Below are 17,418 nucleotides of genomic sequence, written 5' to 3'. Positions count from 1 at the left end.
ACTACGAAGAGAGGTGAACCTCCTCTGGTTGAACTCAGGTTCTCTGGTAAAGTCGGGGTTGACAAACCCTGACCGCCTCGATCTGTGTTAAACGGTACGACGGTGGTTCAGATGTGGGTCAGTTGAGTCGGTGTTAACTTAATCAGAGTTAGTGCGTGTTGATTAAAGGGCACCGTATCTCTCAGATGAAGAGCGCACGTTAATTCAGTGGGTTTAGAGGAATTTAAAGAGACTCTAACGACACAATGTCAAACCAACAAAGACAGAGAGACTGGTCACATGTTCTCTGGATTCTTCATCTGTAATATGAGATGGAAGGACACGGAACATATGTGATCATTGCTCAGATACTTGGATTACAGTCAACACGTGGGTCACATGTCTGAGAATGAGCTGTTCCTGTTAATGATGTTCTGCCTGGAACACTCAGGCTGACGGTCTTTAGAGAACCCCTGTCAATTCAATTCAATTCAATTCAATTCAATTTTATTTATATAGCGCCATATCACAACAACAGTCATCTCAAGGCACTTTTCATATAGAGCAGGTCTAGACTCTTTAAAACAGGTATTTACAGAGAGAGACCCAACAAATCCCACCATGAGCAGCAGTAGGAGACAGTGGAGAGGAAACACTTCCTTTAAGAGGCAGAAACCTCGAGCAGAACTGGACTCAGGGTGGGCGGCCATCTGCCTCGACCGGTTGGGTTAAGAAGGAGAGAGAGAGGGGGAGAGGGGGTAGAGAATAGCGAGAGAAGAACATAGCATAACACAGGTTCCATATCAGATGTAAGATGAGGCCAGTAATACAGCAGTAGTAGTGATAGTAGTGATAATTAAAGTATTAACTGCTAACACAGCAATACAACTAATAGCAGTGTAAGTAATTTCTAATTCTAGCAGCAGGTGTTGAGTGGAGTTGTAGGAGCAGCAGGAGACTTGTCATCACAGATCAGACTCTACAGCTCCAGAGGCAGAAATACCTGCAGAAAGAGATAGAAGAGGAGAGAGGTACCAATTCTGACCCGGTGAGATACAAAAAACAGCAACAACAACATCAACAAACACACATTACTCATGTCATAACTAGACTAGTCAACTGGAACATATCATTATAAACTATTTAAAGAAACATCATAACAGGTCATACAGAAAATCCCCTCTCCCCCCACTATCCCACCAACACTCCCCCTTCCCATGACCCAGCAACTTTGGATCCAGCAGAAGCATCATGAGAAGGTCTCTACCTCAGCTGCCTTACACCAACGATTAAAATGTAGTCCCAAATCCCTTGCAAATTCCACATGTTTGTTTTCCTGTTTTTTTCCAGCTTCTGAATTTTTGGCGGTACGCTTCAGCCACAAGTTCATAAGCTTTTAGTACAGCATCTTTTACCTCTATGTAGACCTTGCAATCTTTCGCTGACATAGAGGTATACACCTCTTGTGCCTTTCCTGTGCACTGCAACATTAGTGTTCGCTCCTCATCAGGCCAACCTCTAACATCAGCCACACGTTCAAACAGTGAAAAAAATGTCTCTACATCCCTTTCATCAAACTTTGGCACCAACCTTAAATTTTTAGCGACATCAAAATGATCAACAGTTGCACCCTCCTTACTAGCATCGGCAGGTAGCTCCCCTGCTTTAATCAGCCCCAATTTCTGCTGCTCCACTTCCAGTTTCATTTGTTTCATCTTGTACCTCATTTTTTCCAGTTGTTGTTCATGTTCCAATTTCATCATTAATAATTCCTTTTGCTGTTCAAAGGTTAACCCAGGCACAGAAGTAGAAATACCACTCTTACCATCCTCTGTCTTCAGAACTCCTTCCTCTTGGAGATTTGTCTTCACAATACTCATGGTTTCCTTTGTGCGCCTGGCATCCACGACGAGTGCATAATGTTGTGCTAGTTTGAGCAGCTGTTCCTTTGTACATTGTTCCAAAACTTCACATGAAGGAGACTCAATAAATTCTGTGAATATTCTCATTCAATAAACTCATCTATAATAGTAGCCATATCTAAATCCAAATCTAGTAACCTAGACACTTCAAAGATAAACAAACAGCAGGTGTTTCAAACACTGGGTCCCCCTTTTACTAACTTCCTAACCAGAAACTAGATAAACTCAACCCTAGTCTTCAGTGGCATTGCTGGGTTCGCCACAGGCCCTCCCAGGGTACCACCCAAAACAGTAAAGGCAAAAAAAACCCCCCAGCAAACTGCAGCAGCCCCTCTATTAGTGACTGCTGCTACACCTAACAAAGGGGAACACCAGTGAAAACTTTGCCATAATTAACACTTACCAGTTTACCAAACCAGATGAACCAGCACCAAACTAAAGCTCTGCACTTAACAGATCACTGTGTAATTCTCCACCAAAACCACACTAGTACACAAACCAGTGCTACTACAACCTTGGCTTTGGACGAGTCCCCATTTTGTCACGTTCCATAATCAGGGAACCAGACAAAAAGGTGGAGACCACACCAGGCATAACCTTTAAACAAAGAAATTTATTAAACAACTCAAGAAAAAGGAATCAGTAATCAGTAGTGTATTATGGATGCGTGTCTGTAAGTGAGGTGGCTGAAGGTGTGTGTATGAGTGTGTGGATGCAAAAACCTAGAGTCAAACCAACATAATCCACTAAACAAAGAAAACCAGGCCCCAAACAATCCCCACGCGATGTGCTGGAGATCCAAGCAGGACAAACTGCAGAGAGAGACTGCCTGCCCTCAGCAGAGTACTTCTGCTCAGGCCTAATGTCCACACCCACACCTCGCCAGGTGCCAGCCATCCAGCCTGATGATCCTCAGCAGGCAGCACCAGGACTGGGAGGGATCTCCTCCATCCGTCACACATGGGATATGAATCCATACTGATGGAGAGAGAGAGAGAGAGAGAAGCTCAGTGCATCATGGGAGATCTCCCAGCAGTCTAGGCCTATAGCAGCATAATTAAGGGATGGTTCAAGCCTGAGCCAACCCTAACTATAAGCTTTATCAAAGAGGAAAGTTTTAAGCCGACTCTTAAAGGTACAGAGGGTGTTTCTGCCTCGTGGACCCAAACTGGGAGAAGGTTCCACAGTAGAGGAGCCTGATAACTGAAGGCTCTGCCTCCCATTCTACTCTTGGAAACTCTGGGAACCACCAGTAAACCAGCATTCTGGGAGCGCAGTGTCCTGGTGGGATTGTAGGGGACTATGAGATCTTTAAGGTAAGATGGAGCCTGACCATTAAGGGCTTTGTAAGTGAGAAGGAGGATTTTGAATTCTGCTCTGGATTTGACTGGGAGCCAATGTAGAGAGGCTCACACAGGAGAAATGTGATCTCTTTTCCTAGTTCCTGTCTGTAGTCGTGCTGCAGCATTTTGAATCAGCTGCAGAGTCTTTAGAGACTTGTTGGGGCAGCCTGATAATAATGAATTACAGTAGTCCAGCCTAGAAGTAACAAATGCATGGACTAGTTTTTCTGCATCTTTTTGGGACAGAAAATGTCTAATTTTGGAGATGTTATGCAGATGAAAAAAGGCAGTCCTAGAAGTTTGTTTTATGTGTGAGTTAAAGGACAAATCCTGATCAAAGGTGACTCCCAGATTCTTTACAGTGGAGCTGGGAGCCAGGGCAATGCCGTCTAATGGAACTACATCATTAGAAAGTTTGTTTCTGATGTGTTCAGGACCAATTATAATGATTTCAGTTTTATCTGAGTTTAGTAGTAAGAAGTTGCTTGTCATCCAGATTTTAATGTCCCTAAGACAAGCTTGGAGTTTGGCTGATTGGTTTCATTAGGCTCCATTGACAGATAAAGCTGTGTATCATCTGCATAACAATGGAAATTTATGGAGTGTTTTCTGATAATATTGCCCAAGGGAAGCATATACAAAGTGAAGAGGATTGGTCCAAGCACTGACCCTTGTGGAACTCCATGTCTAACTTCTGTGTGTATGGAGGAGCAGTTGTTAACATGTACAAACTGAAGCCTATCAGATAGATAGAACTTAAACCAGTTTAGTGCCGTTCCTTTAATGCCAATAAAGTGCTCCAGTCTCTGTAAAAGGATGTGATGGTCAATTGTATCAAAAGCAGCACTGAGATCTAACAAGACAAGTACAGAAACAAGTCCGTTGTCTGATGCTATCAGAAGGTCGTTCGTAACTTTTACAAGTGCCGTCTCTGTGCTGTGATACAACCTAAATCCTGACTGAAAAACCTCAAATAAACTATTGTCCTGTAGAAAGTCACACAACTGTTTTGCAACTGCTTTCTCCAGGATCTTAGAAAGAAAGGGGAGGTTAGATATAGGTCTGTAGTTGGTTAATACATCTGGATCTAGAGTGGGCTTTTTTAGAAGAGGTTTGATTACAGCTGTTTTATACGACTGCGGAACATAACCTGTTAACAAGGACAGATTTAACATATCTAATACAGGACTGCAAATTAAGGGCAGAGCTTCCTTAAGCAGCCTAGTTGGGATGGGGTCTAAGAGACAGGTTGTCAGCCTCTCTCAGTCGTTGTGCCAATATCGATTGGTTGTTCCACCTGTGGGGGCGGAGCTTAGGTAGAAGTAACACTGGTAACACCGAGTTAACTGTAGCAGCCACTTGGATAAACCGCCAAGATGCAGAGCGCTTCAACGGTGCAGATTCATGTATTATCTCTTGATCCACCATCAGCACCATGAAAACTACAGGATGAACAACAAATACAAATTCCCCTCTGTAGTTCCACAACAATCCACATACAAATCAGACTGACATTTTAACTCAGTATAAATCATTTTTAACAAACTTATGGTAATGAAATATTACATGAAATTAGCTTTTTAAACTATTATGACAACTGTGCAACATCAAATATACCACAGAGAGAAAATATCTAGTTTTCAGTTTGACAACATGTGCAGCTCTCACTTAAACAAATGAAAATAAATGACCGTCTTTCCTCTCGTGAATAAATGAATTACTCCTGTGACAGTAAACACACCATCAGTATCCTCCTCCCTTCGTCTGCTTCACAAGGGCGTGAATTTAAACATTCAGCTTTCCTTGCTAGCAACCTCGATACACCAACGGTGCTCTTCAAAATAAAAGCATAATAAACCACAAGGTGGCAGAGCTGCATCATCTAACATCAACACAATGAGCTGCCATTTACATTAACCTCCAACACAAACTGCCTGAAGCAGTTTAGAGACGCAGCATAAATCACCATGGCAACAGAGCTCAGGTAAAACCTGTCCACCTTTGTCAGTACAGGTTAATCAGGAAGTTCCACCTGACGTCACTAAGTTCCTCCTGAAGTTCCTCTGATCAGACAGTTTCCTCACTTCGTAGTTCAGGCCTCTGTTCAGTGTCCACACACTGATAATAACAGAGCAACAATAATAATCCAAATATCTGAGATGATGAAATCTTTCCTCCATGTCTCCTCCCTGCTCTGACTCCAGCTCCTTTGTTTCTGTGCTGAATGTACATCCATACATACAAGCCTCCATCTGAACAGAACCATCAAACAGTCTGTGTATGAGAGCCATGTAATGTCCATGTTGTCCTGCTGAAAGAGAATGTGCTGGTCTGACCCCCCTCCTCCTTTCAGGGTGGAGCCTGGTGGAGTCCGATGGTTGACACCAGGTCTGAGGAGGTGTAAGTGTGTTTTTCATTTGATTGATGAAAACAAAGCAGCTTCAAACTGTCAATCAATGATCAGATGATCGATCAATAACTGCAGCTGTGTCTTGTTCTCTCCATCAGATTCCTGTCAACTCACAATCGACACAAACACAGTGAACAGAGAACTCAAACTGTCTGACAACAACAGGAAGGTGACACGTGTGAGAAAGGATCAGTCATATCCTGATCATCCAGACAGATTTGACCTCCGGCCTCAGCTGCTGTGTAGAACTGGTCTGACTGGTCGCTGTTACTGGGAGGTCGAGTGGAGAGGAGGAGTTGATGTATCAGTGAGTTACAGAGGAATCAGAAGGAAAGGAGACAGTGATGACTGTTTGTTTGGAAGGAACGATCAGTCCTGGAGACTGTTCTGTTCTGATGATGGTCATTACTATGTCTGTCACAATAAGAGAGAAACATCTATCTCCTCCTCCTCCTCCTCCTCCTCCTCCTCCTCCTCTGTCTCTAACAGAGTAGCAGTGTATGTGGACTGTCCTGCTGGCTCTCTGTCCTTCTACAGAGTCTCCTCTGACTCTCTGATCCACCTCCACACCTTCAACACCATATTCACTGAACCTCTGTATCCTGGGTTTGGGTTCTGGCCTGGTTCCTCAGTGTCTCTGTGTTGAGTGTAGCAGAGAGAGTCTCCTCCTGTTAGAGATCAGTCCAGTCCAGGATCACAGCAGCTGATGTTATTTAGTACCAACCTGATCTCTGGCTGGTTTTAACTGCAGAGTGTAAACCCAACATGTTTTCATTGATTGACAGTTTGACTGTAAAATGAATCCAGTTGTTGTTGTTTTCTGACAGTAAATGACTGGGAGGTTGAAATCTCTTTCACTTGATGGGGGGCTGGAGCCTATCTTAGGCGTCATTGGGTGGGATACACCCAGTACAGATCATCAGCCAGTCCATGGCAGGACCAACATATTCAGACAAACAACCACTCACTCTCACATTCATACTTACGGGCAGTTTTAGAGTCACAATCAACCTGCATGTGCATCTAACCTAATCTGCATCTGCACTGTGGGAGGAACCAGAGAACCAAGAGAGAACCCACACAGGCACAGACAGAACATGCAGAGTCCACACAGAAAAGCTTGAACCCAGAACCTTCTTGCTGTGAGGCGACAGTGCTCACCACTGCACCGCCCCAAGTCATGCTCTTTTATCACAGTTTAAAAACCATATATATTATTTTGTTGTGTGAAATGATGTTGGAGTGAATTCCCTCCCTGCATTACTCTGAATGTTGACCTGCAAAACAACCTCTGTGCCTTGGTTTTTAATCAAAGATAAACTAAGTCTTTGTTGTTATGACTTTCCTGATGGAAGCCATCAATCTATGTTTCGCTTCTAACCATGAGAGACATTTAGACACTTTACTGACATTTGTTCTTAACCCACCAGATAGAGCAACACCTGACCAGTTGCAGTTTTCTTCTACAAACAGCTGAGCAATAATCCTGGTGAGACAAAACCAAAGCTTGATTTACTTGTCTGATAGTGTTGTGTCAGATATTTTGCACATCTCTTAATTACAGCGGAAATATTTCCCACTTCATTGTCAACTCTTTGTATGTGTTTGTCCCGTGATATTGGCTCCCGAGAGTTTGGCTCCTTCTACCTGCTTTATCAATGTGTTCTTTACACTAAGATCAAGCTTTGGTTTTGAACATAAATCATTTGTTTCTATCACAACACCAGTTGTTTTAGACACACTCAGAACGAGTTTATTACTATTGATCCAATCTACAACCAACTTCAACTCCTGATCTAGATTAAATCTCTAACTGTTGCTTCTGCTAAATATATTGTGGAGTCATCAGCATACATCGAAATATGAGCCTTTTTTATACTAGAGGGGATCATGAGTAAAAACTGTACAGGAACAGGCCATGTTAATTATTTGTGTTGTTATAACAAAAATAAAATTGTCAATGACAATGTGAAGATTCAACACGTACCTGATCTAAACAGTAAAGGAATTTGGAGCTCACGCTGAACAGGGAAGAATTATTGTGTTCCTTTGCAAATCTGAAAATTCAGAAGAAATAAATGACATCTATATAAAACCACATAGTTTAATGAATACAGTTGTGTGTGTGAGAGTGTAAGTGAATGTGTTCATGTAGCATACCATTTATATCAGCCTCAGTTCCCAGCAGGTTTGACAGGAGGCCCTTCTGACTCCCACTACGAGCCTCCCTGACCATGTTGGGCGTCACCACAGTGAAGATTTAGCTGCAAGTCCAGGTTCACATTTTCTTCACTGAGTCTTTTTTTTTTTTTTTAAAGTAGCCATTAGAGTTAAAGACACATGTTATTTCACCAAGCTAACAAGACTGTTTAATTAGGGATTAACTGTAGGTTAACTGGTGTTGATAAGAGCTGTTAGCATGGTTGGCTAACAGCTACGTTAGCTAACAGCTGATGCTAGGCTAACATTGGTTCACAATAAGTCAAGGTACATGTAACATTATGGACACCTGCCACTGAAAACACCAGGATGAAAACATTTAACATTTATCAACAAATATTATATTGGTTTATCTGTCAGACTCCACCTCCACTACCAGCCTTTAGTTTGTTGGAAATAGACACAAAGACCTTTGAGGATGTATTTTTGTCTCAGGTCTGTGCTGTCAGTCTGTAGACCAGAGAATGTGCAAAATAACGACAACAACAAAAACCTTTAGGAAATTATTTCATCCAAACAGCAGAGTGGATCAAGAAGTCACAACATTAAAAGCCACTGTTTTCAATAATTTTTTAAAAGAAACATTAATTGTTGACAACACAATGGAACCATTTGTTCTTTTTAATCTTTTGATTAAATTGTTGATTAAAATGCTGGGTTTTCCACTGACAAGAATCTCCCCAAAGTCTGTCAGTCTACTTGTGGACCCACTATCATTCCATTTCTGAACTTTACACCTTTGCTTGATGAGCACTTTGTAAGGTGAACTTCAGTTGTACCAGGGAAGTTCTGTTCAATAACCTGAGCTATTTCTTGTTTCAAAACATCCCCAAGAACTGTAGAGACATTTGTGAATTCTAAGACAGTTTATGTAAAACTGGATGATCTCAAGTGATATGAAATCATTAGCTGATGCTTAACAGCTGGTGACAAGGACACATCTTTAAAGCAATTGGTGTGTCGCACAACCTGCTTTAAAACAACTGTGCTTCAACTACGTCACATGGTCCACACAAGAGGACCAAACATCGTGATCAGGTGGGGATAGTGCTCCAAATAATGAGGCTTTGGTAGCAGTTGCACATCAGGGAGGAGTTCTTGGTTCTTTTGTCTGTGCTCTGAAATTGTGCCTTCAAGATAGGCAATGGACTCATCTGTGTGTGTTGGAGCAACCACAAGCTCTACAGTGATTTTATATTCCGCATTTGCCATGCCGTTTCACCCTCAGGAACCAGATGCCATATCATGAATGGGAGAAGTCTTAGCCAAATTTTCATGGGCATTCCCATCTATTGTTTTCTTTGTTGAAAAAGTGTGTGGGATCACATGTGGCTTATTTGTCTTGTCTGCCCACTCATGAGGGAAATGCTTCTTGGATATCAGTGATGCCAAACAATGTGCAAACTCTACTGACACTATTCCCTTAAAAGCATCATGTATAATATCTGGAAGATAACCTGTGTGAACATTGAAGTGGGTGAGACTATTAGAGATAACACAATGACTTTTCAACCCCAAAACAGCTTGTACCTTTCTCTTGAACTGAATTCACATTAGAGCCATGCTGTTCTTTTGTCCTGAGACTGAATGCACCTGACTTGACCTCTTTTGTTTGGATGTCTGTTTTTGTTCCTGTGCTGATCAGCAGATATACCCAGAATAAAAGCTCTCATTAAAACCTGCTATACTGTGCTCCAAGGTTTTCTGCTGCAACAACCTCAATTGTGCCTTTAAGACTTTTGCCAAGCAATGGAATGAAAACTCCCCGTTGCTCCAGAGTTTTCATAACTTGAAGAAGGAGATGTAAGACACGGTCATAACAATACTTGTTCATATCATCGGTTTTACACAAGACTGCCAAGTAAACTGAGGATATTGATGACTGTGAGCCTGGAGGCAAATTACTCAAAGTCCAGTAGATACCACAGAGATCATGTTTCCTGCCAGAGGTACCCAGAGGATTACAAATCTCAAAATCATCCATGTATAAACTTATAGACTCAAATCACCTGACAGAAAACCATTTTCCTGGAAGTGTGAACCATCATGAGAGGATTTGTAAGTATATTGCTCACCATTCAACCTACTACTCTGCTGCGCTCTGTGGTTTTCAACTACCTTCTCCACAACATCTTTCCTATCCAAGAGCCTTCAGTATAGGCACATACTGAAAACTACTGTTTTCTTTGGCATCAAGTCTGTAGTCGATGGGTTCAACAACCTTAAAGCATTCTTTATCATACTGTCTGTGGAGATCAGATGTGTTTAGGGGACCACCCTTCCCTATGGCTTTGAACAAGTAGTGCAGTTCCTCTAAGAACTCATTCATTTTTGTGCCTGGTTCATGAGCAAAATGTTCTGACTTGAGAAATAATGCAGCAAAATTTTGCTCAGGTACTTTGGGCAACTTGTTAGGTACATCCACTACTTGAACGTGCACTGTCTGCTTCAAGGATTCTTGTCACTTTAATGACACTTGGCTTGAAATCTTTCAGTGTATGTGAGTTGTGTTATTGTCGTGCAAGTGAAATGTTCTGTATATATTTGTTTGAAAACTGCAACCTGCAACATACAAGTGACAGTTTCATTACTCTTCAACTGAGAGCCAATGTGTACACAACAATCCTTCTCTGGAGGAATGTTGACAATTCCAGCAGCTCCTGAGACTTTAGTTTAGGATGGACTCTGCTGAAATGCACATGCAGAGCATTCCATGTTTTAAAGGTACATGGGCAGTTTGTGTGTGGGCATGGGTAATGTTGTCTATGACTGTGCTGTAGTCTAAAATGTTTCAGTAGCCCATATCTACCAGATAGAGAAACACTACACTCCATACACCTCCACATCTCTCCACCCAAAGAAAATCAAGACAGATATTTAAGAGACATTCACTGTTTTAGGCTGTCCACCTCCAGGTCCAGCAGAAAATCAAATACACGGGAACTGATGACCTCTTTTACCTGTACTCACTGATGTGATTAGAGAGCAGACTCAGGTGTGGTTGGTGAGGTTGGACAGGACACTTTGCAGTCGCCAAGTTTCTGTGATAGATGGAGAGAGATCAGTTAATTAATATCTAACTTAATACATTCCATTTCTACAGACGACACTTCAGCAAGTGCACACAACTAACAGCCATCGTCTTCAGTGTAGCCTCACTACAATAAACCAGACAATATAACAGAAATTACACAATCAACAAAAGGACACCATGGCACGTGCAACAAGGAACATTAACTCTCAGAAATGAAACAGCCTGACAGTAATTTAAAAGCACACACACACATGAAAGCCGCAGAGAGACACAGTAAATATGACCAAAGACACTTTAAGACAAAACCCGAAGGACTTTGTTACAGCACACACGCAGAATAATGTGTTGCTGGGCGACGCAGTGGTTCCTGAGAGTTAAAGTGAGCTTATGACGTTCTCACCTGTCTGGACGTCATCTTGTGTCTCGTGCACCTGCGTTGTTCATTCCTACAGAACCAGTCCACTCAGCATCTGTCCCACTGCGCTCCTCCAACATTTCAACATTTACAGCTGAACGAGGCTCTACAGTCACATCAGGGATTCTTCTCACACACAACACAAGCTCCTCACACACCTCACCAAGGGGAAGGTTCCTCAATCAACTCCCAAGTTACCACTGAATCCAGACCCAGCATGCACCTGTGGTCACTTACTGCGGCTGTGTTTGATTTATGTCACCTGGTATGCCCGTCGGGAGGTGCATTAAACCAGCGATTAATAACGGTAGATTTCTAACTGTTCCAACACCAACTTTCACCCATAAAGACGCCTTTTATTTTACTGCTTCTTTTCTCCATGAACCGATAGTTTGGTTTGTAAAAACTCAGAGCTCAAACTGAAACCTCCAGCGTTTGTGAATTTCTGTCTTTCATTTTAATAAATTGAAATTATTTAAAACAAATTCAAAAACGTGTTTGACTTTTTAACATGAAAAATGACGATTTGTTTCTACTTGTATAAACTATTGAGAAGTCTAATTTGAAATCTAGTCTTTGATTTTTTAATCTTTTCATTTATTTCTAAAGAAAAAACAAGAGTTTCTCTCAGTGAGAATAGAAAGTGTCATAACAAGAAAAAACTCAGTAGTTGAGTAAATGTACTTCGTTACATTCCACCTCTGGCGCCTCCTGATGAATCATTCTTTGTGTTTTTCTGATCACTCTTCAGTTTTATGCAGCATGTCTGTCCCTCTGTTCAGCTCATATTTCAAATGAGGAAGTTCAACCTTTTTCTTTTTGACGGTTTCCAGTTGACTTTCACTTTGTCTGCTGATCGTGGCGCAGCGTCTTTCCTCCATCTAAAGGTAATGTAAGCGACATGTGTCAGTGTTTTCCTGTTGAATGAGTCTTGCTCATGTTGTTAGTGGCGGCTGCTGTCAGCTGCTTCCACTGGAAACAGCAGAAATCTGCCGCTCGCTTCTTCAACTCACTCACAACTAACGGCTGCGTCTTTAACCCATATGTGGAGATGTGGAGTTGAAGCGGTGGAATCAGAGTAGAAGCAGAGTCAGTTGATGTCAGTAGTTGAACACTGAGTCGTTATTACTGTGTAGCTCCACTTACTGATGACTGAAGGCAGCTTTTCCCGCCTCAATCAGCCTGTGGAGGAGGCGGAGAGGAGCCGCTGCTCTCCCGCTGTCTGAGCCACTAAAGTCGGTGTGAGCTCGGCCGGACAGCCGCTGGAGAACAGCTCTGACTTTCTGTGTGATTAGATGGACTCTACAGGACTGATGTGGACTCAGTGTGGCAGTCAGAGGGGCTGAGGACCTTCACACTGTTGTTGTTCTTCCACAAATCATTCTGACACTAACCTGTCTCAGTCTCTGTACTTTACTCGAGGATTTTCATTTCCTGCTTCTACTAATGTGATAATAATGAGTCATTCTGCAGGAGACACTTTGGCGCCATCTAGTGGACTGACAGCATATTCAATCTTGGATGTGAATGGAGCAGCATGAATCAGAGTGAGGACAGAGAGGAGGGAGTCCCTCCCTCTAAAACCACTCTGTGTGGGGAACATGAGAGCCAGACCAAAGCTCAGAGGTGAGATGAGGATCTCTAACTGTCCATGACTCTTCTCCATGTCAGAGCTCAGCACTCACATCACTGCACCATCATTATTCACACTCACTGCTCTGTGTGTGTTGTGTTCAAGTCCAGAGCAGCAGCACTCACCACACTCTGCTGGACCTGGACCTGGACCTGGACCTGTGTTCATGAAGAGCGACTGGTCAATGGATCATGATGGTTATTTCAAACAAAGTTTTGGAAGGTGAGAATTTCAAACTGACAGAAAGACATTTCACAGTAAAAGTTAGTTTTTGTGTTTGAACATATTTTCCATCAGTTTTTATCCAACATGCAGATTTATCAGTTCTGTTTTAGTTTCAGGATCCAGCAGCAGAGACCAGACTCTCCTGAACCCAGCTGTCTGTCTTTAAAGAGCGACGACTCAAAGGGCTTGGACGTTAACTTTAAAGGGCGACGTCCATCAGCTGATCAGATGTAAGCTGTAACTGACAGTGAGACTCAGGTTCTTCTAGAAAAGAACTAGTTTGTACGACGTGTTGTTGGACCACGTCTGAAATCAAAGTGTTTCTATCTGTTGTGAACGTCCACACTGGAAGGTGGAGGTAAAACTCCGGCCGTCATAGAGAGGGGGGAGACGTGATGTGGTTTAAATATGGACATAACTCCTCCCATGTTCAGACAGTCTCTCCTGGAAGACATTCATAGTGTCCACCTCAGTCGTTGACATGAAAAGAGACAGAAATAGTTTGTGTGAAGAATGAAAAAAGAGCTGAGAGAGAAGTTGAAACCCCGCCTACTTTCTGACCTCCACACAGCTGACCAATCACTGAGGGAGGTGGGTGTTTCAGACGCTGTTCCACCATCTGACAAACACCTCTGATGGAGTAAACTGATCCCTTACAATGCTCCTGATTCATGTTTCAACTTTACTCAGTGAAACTTTACTGCTTCATTGTCATTGTTCATACTGGGAGCTGCCCAGTACAACCAGTCTGATACAAGCAGACACTGAGCAGCTCCACTGGAGCAGCTGGAGGTTGTAGGTGCCTTGCTTCAGGGCACTTCAGCAGTGTTGAGTGAGGGAGGGAGAGCTATATGGAGGGTTGGTGAGAGCTGTTGGGACTAAACCAAAGTGAGTGGTGAAGCCAAACACTGAGCTGAAAGCTACAAACAGCTGCAGACTGAGCTGTTGATTCTCAGTGGGATCAGCAGGACTAGTAAACCTTTACCACTACAGGGAGTCGTCTGATTCACTCTTCACATCCAAATATGACTTGATGGACCTTTAGCTTGTGTCTGTCTCTGTGTGGACAGACATAATGTGAGCTAATTCTTCATGATTCCTCCACAGAGTGGACCAGGAGAGCTCAGAGGTTCCCAGTGGTCAGTCTGCCCAGCAGCATCAAACACACCTGGACTCCATATTTATGGTCTGTACATGGACAACAACTACTTTTACATCTGTTGTGTTGACAATAATCTCCATGCTGCACTTTTTAGACCAGTGGATTGTCAGTGTGTCCAACATGGATCTGATGTTTGGCTCCATGATTTTAGTTTGATGGAGTCATTCATATAGTTTTCTGTTCCAGCTGCTGGAGAAGAACATCGTCACTTTTGTGAAGAAGGAGCTGGAGAAGATGCAGAAGGTTCTGAGTCCAGATTACCCAGAATGCTTAGAGAGTCAGAGGGAGGATGAGGAGGTGTTGGACGGTGAGGATGAAGAGCAGAGGAGCAGCAGAGAGGAGTTTCTGAAGATCACACTGAACTTCCTGAGGAGAATGAAGCAGGAGGAGCTGGCTGACTGTCTGCAGAGCAGTAAGAGGATTTCTCTAAAGATTTAACATGATGGAGAAATGAGACATTTACTGACGTCTCAACACATGGAGGGAAATATGTTCATATATGCATTCTTTAGGAGGATTAAACTGTCATATATACTTTATAAATCACTTATTGATATTGTTTCTTTGTTCATTCAGAACATGTTGCTCCAGTTTGTCGACATAAACTTAAATCTAACCTGAAGGAGAAGTTCCAGTGTTTGTTTGAGGGGATCTCTAAAGCAGGAAACCCAACCCTTCTGAATCAGATCTACACAGAGCTCTACATCACAGAGGGAGGGACTGGAGAGGTCAATGATGAACATGAGGTCAGACAGATTGAAACAGCATCCAGGAAACCAGCCAGACCAGAAACAACCATCAGACAAGAAGACATCTTTAAAGCCTCACCTGGAAGAGATGAACCAATCAGAACAGTGATGACAAAGGGAGTGGCTGGCATTGGGAAAACAGTCTTAACACAGAAGTTGACTCTGGACTGGGCTGAAGACAAAGCCAACCAGGACATACACTTCACATTTCCATTCACTTTCAGAGAGCTGAATGTGCTGAAAGAGAAAAAGTTGAGCTTGGTGGAACTTGTTCATCACTTCTTTACTGAAACCAAAGAAGCAGGAATCTGCAGGTTTGAAGAGTTCCAGGTTGTGTTCATCTTTGACGGTCTGGATGAGTGTCGACTTCCTCTGGACTTCCACAACACTGAGATCCTGACTGATGTTACAGAGTCCACCTCAGTGGACGTGCTGCTGACAAACCTCATCAGGGGGAAACTGCTTCCCTCTGCTCGCCTCTGGATAACCACACGACCTGCAGCAGCCAATCAGATCCCTCCTGAGTGTGTTGACATGGTGACAGAGGTCAGAGGGTTCACTGACCCACAGAAGGAGGAGTACTTCAGGAAGAGGTTCAGAGATGAGGATCAGGCCAGCAGGATCATCTCCCACATCAAGACCTCACGAAGCCTCCACATCATGTGCCACATCCCAGTCTTCTGCTGGATCACTGCTACAGTTCTGGAGGATGTGTTGAAAACCAGAGAGGGAGGAGAGCTGCCCAAGACCCTGACTGAGATGTACATCCACTTCCTGGTGTTTCAGACCAAACTGAAGACCATCAAGTATGATGGAGGATCTGGGACAGATCCACACTGGATTCCAGAGAGCAGGAAGATGATTGAGTCTCTGGGAAAACTGGCTGTTGAGCAGCTGCAGAAAGGAAACCTGATCTTCTATGAATCAGACCTGACAGAGTGTGGCATCGATATCAGAGCAGCCTCAGTGTACTCAGGAGTGTTCACACAGATCTTTAAAGAGGAGAGAGGACTGTACCAGGACAAGGTGTTCTGCTTCGTCCATCTGAGTGTTCAGGAGTTTCTGGCTGCTCTTCATGTCCATCTGACCTTCATCAACTCTGGAGTCAATCTGCTGTCAGAAGAACAAACAACCTCCCAGAAGTCTGAACTGATTAGAGATAAACCTGAACCAACACAGTTCTACCAGAGTGCTGTGGACAAGGCCTTACAGAGTCCAAATGGACACCTGGACTTGTTCCTCCGCTTCCTCCTGGGTCTTTCACTGCAGACCAATCAGACTCTCCTACGAGGTCTGCTGACACAGACAGGAAGTGGCTCAGGGACCAATCAGGAAACAGTCCAGTACATCAAGAAGAAGATTGAAGAGACTCCCTCTGCAGAGAAAAGCATCAACCTGTTCCACTGTCTGAATGAACTGAATGATCGTTCTCTAGTGGAGGAGATCCAACAGTCCCTGAGTTCAGGACGTCTCTCCACAGATAAACTGTCTCCTGCTCAATGGTCAGCTCTGGTCTTCATCTTACTGTCATCAGAAAAAGATCTGGATGTGTTTGACCTGAAGAAATACTCTGCTTCAGAGGAGGCTCTTCTGAGGCTGCTGCCAGTGGTCAAAGCCTCTAACAAAGCTCTGTAAGTACAAACAGAACATGTAGAGTTAGATTTATTATCAGAATTTAAAGACACTGCTGTCTTTTCAACAGGAGACAAATTAATTTCCTTTCTTCTTTAATTCCTTATCATCATCTCTTCAGACTGAGTGGCTGTAACCTCTCAGAGAGAAGCTGTGAAGCTCTGTCCTCAGTTCTCAGCTCCCAGTCCTCTAGTCTGAGAGATCTGGACCTGAGCTACAATCACCTGAGAGAGTCAGGAGTGAAGATGTTGTCTGTTGGACTGGAGAGTCCACACTGTTCACTGGAGACTCTCAGGTCAGATCAACATGTTGGACAGTTCATTGCAGGCACTGATACCAAAAACAACTCACCACTGGGGTTCATATTGCCAGTTCATTCTATCGTCCTTAAAAATTACCAAGAATTTGTTGTTCCCCACCAGGAGAAATGTTCCCTGTACAAGTGTTCTGTACATGATTCAGATATTAAACCTCTTCCTGCTTTCTGTCGTGTTTCCATTCCTTTTTTGTCAGGTTGAATCAAACCAGTCTGACAGAGAAAAGCTGTCAGGAGATATCATCAGTTCTCAGCTCCCAGTCCTCTAGTCTGAGAGATCTGGACCTGAGTAACAACAACCTGCAGGATTCAGGAGTAAAGATGTTGTCTGTTGGACTGGAGAGTCCACACTGTTCACTGGAGACTCTCAGGTTAGGC

The 17,418-nt window shown here is 43.2% G+C and overlaps 1 protein-coding gene across 5 annotated transcripts in view; it reads left to right on the top strand.

Moving 5' to 3' along the window:
• Positions 1-17,418, top strand: part of LOC108891314 (NACHT, LRR and PYD domains-containing protein 3) — a 39,429-nt gene that overhangs the window by 7,335 nt on the left and 14,676 nt on the right. For 2 of the 5 annotated variants that reach the window (XM_051067695.1, XM_051067696.1), the window contains exons 11-12: positions 16,846-17,019; positions 17,238-17,411. In XM_051067695.1, coding sequence (XP_050923652.1) covers positions 16,846-17,019; positions 17,238-17,411 — 348 coding nt within the window. Of the gene's footprint in view, positions 1-5,597; positions 5,645-5,752; positions 6,440-16,845; positions 17,020-17,237; positions 17,412-17,418 lie in introns of those variants that run through there. The other 3 variants (XM_018688436.2, XM_051067698.1, XM_051067697.1) reach the window with 2 other exon arrangements.

This window comes from Lates calcarifer, unplaced genomic scaffold (genome assembly GCF_001640805.2).
Source record: "Lates calcarifer isolate ASB-BC8 unplaced genomic scaffold, TLL_Latcal_v3 _unitig_1931_quiver_614, whole genome shotgun sequence".
In the NCBI taxonomy this organism is placed as follows: domain Eukaryota; kingdom Metazoa; phylum Chordata; class Actinopteri; family Centropomidae; genus Lates; species Lates calcarifer.
Note: the sequence above shows the minus strand (reverse complement) of the source record. Positions and strands in the feature narration are given on the sequence as shown.